This window comes from Corylus avellana, chromosome ca3, assembly GCF_901000735.1.
Source record: "Corylus avellana chromosome ca3, CavTom2PMs-1.0".
NCBI classification, from domain to species: domain Eukaryota; kingdom Viridiplantae; phylum Streptophyta; class Magnoliopsida; order Fagales; family Betulaceae; genus Corylus; species Corylus avellana.
This window is the reverse complement of record NC_081543.1, coordinates 10,467,583-10,471,884: the sequence shown is the minus strand read 5'-3', so window position 1 is coordinate 10,471,884 and position 4,302 is coordinate 10,467,583. Positions and strand designations below refer to the sequence as shown.

The window sequence follows — 4,302 nt, the reverse complement described above, 5'->3', positions numbered from 1 at the left end:
TGTTTTTTATGCGCAAATCTTCCACTTGTGATTAGGCATCCATATGACACACATGGCCTCAATCTCACATACACTACTGAAGACAAGTATGGAGAATATTATTGTTTAATATGTGAAGAAGAAAGAAATCCTGAACACTGGTTCTATTACTGTGAAGAATGTGATTTTTCTTGTCATCCCAGTTGCATCCTAGAGAAATATCGATACACTAAATTTGGAAAAAAATACAAAGACGAAGATCACCCACATTCTCTCACTGTTGTGCACAAGACTAAGGACTCTTCTCCTTGTGATTCATGTGGCAAGCCTTTTGATGGCGTGGCCTTAGAATGTACCCAATGCAAATTCATCGTCCACCCGGAAGGCTATTTTTTGGAAAGAACGTCAACACCATGGATATTTAGGCACGTTTGAGTTATGTCGGGAGGAAAACCAACATATCTTTCCATAGCTGTCTGTACTGGCTAGAACAGATGCAAGTGTACGTGTGTGAGAAATAGAGAGAAGTTCCTTCTGTAATTTATTTCAGCATGCCTTTAAATTTGTTAACTATGTTGTAATAAAGTTAATCTAGAATTTCAATTTATGGGAAACTTTAGTTATCCCTTTAATCTTTCATTATTTTTGCTCTCGTATTCTCCATCTTTAAAAAGTTACCATATCAATTGAGTTACCATCTTTTAAAAGTTTGCAATGTCATTTTTTTTTTCTTTTTCTTTTTGGTAACTCTACCAATCGACTGCAAATATTGCAGATGGAAAAGGATGAACATGACCATAAATAAACTTCTACCCATACTCATCCTGATCCTTTCAAGCTTCTCCATCATTAGATTTCTTTCAATCACCATCACCATCACTAGTTAGTTCATCCACTTCTACTCGACTCCCTACTTTATCCACTATTTTTCAGCACACATGCCCCTCATGCAGCAGCAAGGTTCCCTCAACAAATCAACAAAAAGCCTCTGCTAATGCCATCACGCTCACAGAAAAGAAATTTGAACTCCTATCAAATGTTGTTGCTCATAAAGCCCCCTGCAAGTTGCAACCTCCTCATTTTTGGGCTTGAAACCCAATACCTGCACCTATCACAAATCAATGCAGGTGGCACCACCACTTTTCTGGAGGACAATATCAGCAAGCTAACACGCAATCAAACCCAATTCAAACAGCACTCGAAGATGCAAGGTTGCTCTGGATATGGAGTTTTCTGACCTTACCTTTGAACTTGAAAAGAGGTTGAAGTTGATGATATTTTCAGAATAAGAGAGCCCCTACTATCAGGTCCTGGTGTAAACTAGCCATTGTACAGCATCCAATCACCATGTGATACATCATCAATTGAAGAAAAATGCAAAAAATGAAAGTGAGAACAACCGCACCAAATCAAAATGAGAAAGATAAAAAAAAGAAGGATAAAGTCCACTTAACCCCCTCAAACTACCACCCTAATGACAATCTATTCCCCAAACTATTAATTACGACAATTTACCTCAAAAACTACCAAAACAATGACAATGTACTCCTAAATGCTAGCAAAATGACGAAATTACCCCTATAGAATTTTCAATAAGACTAAAATACCCTTAAAAATTTGAAAAAAAAAAATTAAAAATTAAAAATTAAAAATTAGTATTTTTATTTTTATTTTAGTAAGGGTAATTTCGTCATTTTTTTTAAAATTGGGAATACATTGTTATTGTTTTGGTAGTTTGGGGGATAAATTGTCGCAATTAATAGTTTGGGGAGTAGATGGTCATTGAGGTGGTAGTTTAAAGGAGTTAAATAGACTTTACCCTAAAAAAAAAAAACTCGTAGCCGGCGAGACCCAGGCCAAGCCGGCGAGACCGACGAACCATAATTAGCATTAAACATGATTTTTCGGTGATCAGTTCAATCTATGAAAGAATAAGAAAGTTCAAACAAATCAACCTACAGAACCAAAATCCCCTACTCACAAAATACAGAAGTCCTCTGTTTGGTTGCCAAAAAAACATGGGAAAGGAACAACCAAAAACTTGAATGAATCCGCAAAATATGATATTGAAACTTGAACCAAATTTAGAATTTTCTTTTTCTTCAAACTGAATATAAAATCTTAACCACGAAATTACGTACTTGAGGGAATGATGAGCGAAAGGACTCCGTGGAGGGAGAGAGTGGTTGAAAGCGGACTCAATTGTGAATATTGTTAGCTTACTTGTGGGGATTAACTTAGGCGACAGAAATTTCTTGGATAGGAAAGGGACATTGGGTGAGATCTACTGCGTGGGTCTCACCAGACCGGCAAGACCCAACCCGGCTGTGACCCGCCTCAAAACTAGTTTTTAATGCCCTAAAACCCATTTCTAATGTTCCAAAACCCGTTTTTAATACCTCAAAACCCATTTCTAATGCCTTAAAACTCGTTTTTGGATTCAAATCTAAAACCTAGCTGAGAAGGTTAACCCTTTAGGGATTTTATCACCCTAAAGGTCGTAAAAGGTGACTCATGGCGCCAGAGATGGTGACCCAGCCAGACCCACTGGCGTGACCCAACCGTGGGTGGCTGGTCTGGCTAGCCGTGGGTCATGGCCAAACCTACGGCCAATGCCGTGGGAGAAGACCCACGGCCATGCTTCAGTTTTCTTCTCTCTCTCTTAAGCTCATAAATGACATCATTCGGTGTATTTGGTTGTAGGCTATTTTTGTGCACTTGTTGTGCTTTAGCTTATGTGTCAGTTGTTGATTGGAGACTGTAAACATGGGGTTTTAAGGCAGGTCCGGATATAAATTAAACTCTTAGAATAAATCTCCTAGTAACTAGTGAGTTTTTCTTTGTGAACACCTCTTTCATGTTGTCGTCTTTCTTAACCTTATTCTGAAAGCTACAGAAAATGGAAAGGTTAGCTTTTTTAGCCATTCAGAAGAGTATAATTCTCTATTTTAATTACCACCTTCAGAAAGGTCGGCCACCCACGAAATGTTCAAAAGTTTTTTTTTTTCTTCACCAAATAAAATAGTAAGAATGGTCCTTCTATTCGAACCTTTTATATTTCCAGTAATACAAATTCCTATTCTTAAAGAAATAACCATCCTGTATACCAACCATTTTTTTTTTTTGATAGGTAACCATCCTGTATACCAACCGTGTCATAGTTTAACTCCTACTAGGTAGGATATCATTTCCTATCTGCTTTTAGATGGAAAAGCCAAGCACGTCTTTCTAAACTTGCAAGAAGCAAATATAAAATAAAAGGAGATCAAACCACAATTTTGCATCAACCAAATGAAAACAACATTAACTAGAAAAATAAAAAAAGGGACAAAGAAAAAAGATTTGCATATACAGGTGATTGATAAGGGGTGGAAGCAGAGGAAAATGTAGGAGATGGGTTCAGCTTCTAGCTATCTCTACTCAGATATTCTTGATCCTAACTCTGTACAAGTTTAAAATAGGTGTTTTGTCTAGAACAAGTTCTTCCTTGAAACTGTCCTCTAAAATTGCAAAAATAGAGCTCACAATCCTGTAAGGTATGTCTAATAGGAAGAGAGAGAGAGAGAGAGAGAGAGGGAAAATCATAAGGTATGTCTAATACTGCACAGAAATTCCCAGTAATAATTTAGCATGTGATCAGTAGGTCTCACCAGGTCCCACTTTCCTGTACAAAATATTGCGTACGCATCAGCTGCATACCTATCATAAAATAAAAAGAAAATTAATTAGTTTCCACTAAGAAGTAATTAAAAATTTTCTATCCACAGAAAGATTCTTAAGCATTCAAAAGGAAGGGGATGAAAGATTAGTCAATTTACTTGCCAACGCCATGCAGCTGAGTCACGTGGGTCCAGCTTTCCCACAAGTACTCCTGAGAGAGGCGCTGTATCATCGCTGCCCTCTTCCTTTGTAGACCTAGTGTTTTTATAATCGTTTCAATCTCCTCTGGAGTGACCTCAGTTGCGGTCTTTGCATCAGGACAGAGAGTAAAGAGATCCGATATCACCCTTTTAGCCTGTATTGAGAAATATATGCATTTAAGCAACTCATTTACCACCATCTGCCAGTTAGGAACACTTATCAATTGATACAATCTTTAAAAAATCTACAAAGATCCATACACATAAAGATATAAAGATCCATCCTAAGAACAACTATCGATTTATAATATTCCAACCCTTGAACAGACATGTAAAGATGAAAATTCCCACTGTCACGAGACTTCAAATAAGACTTACTGGGATGTTTAACCAACACAGAAAAACAAATGCTGTGAAAATTAGGCCTGCATGGTGCACCTTAGTTTGGGATGGTTTGATCCAA

General features: G+C 37.4%; 1 protein-coding gene across 1 annotated transcript; it reads right to left on the bottom strand.

Moving 5' to 3' along the window:
- Positions 1-182: 182 nt before the first annotated feature.
- Positions 183-4,039, bottom strand: LOC132174057 (methyl-CpG-binding domain protein 4-like protein). Its single transcript, XM_059585768.1, has 4 exons — positions 3,798-4,039; positions 3,630-3,678; positions 1,223-1,299; positions 183-1,081 (listed from the first exon to the last, which is right to left on the bottom strand). The coding sequence occupies exons 1-4, from the start codon at positions 4,037-4,039 to the stop codon at positions 1,012-1,014; spliced, it is 438 nt and encodes a 145-aa protein (XP_059441751.1). The 3' UTR covers positions 183-1,011.
- Positions 4,040-4,302: the final 263 nt, after the last annotated feature.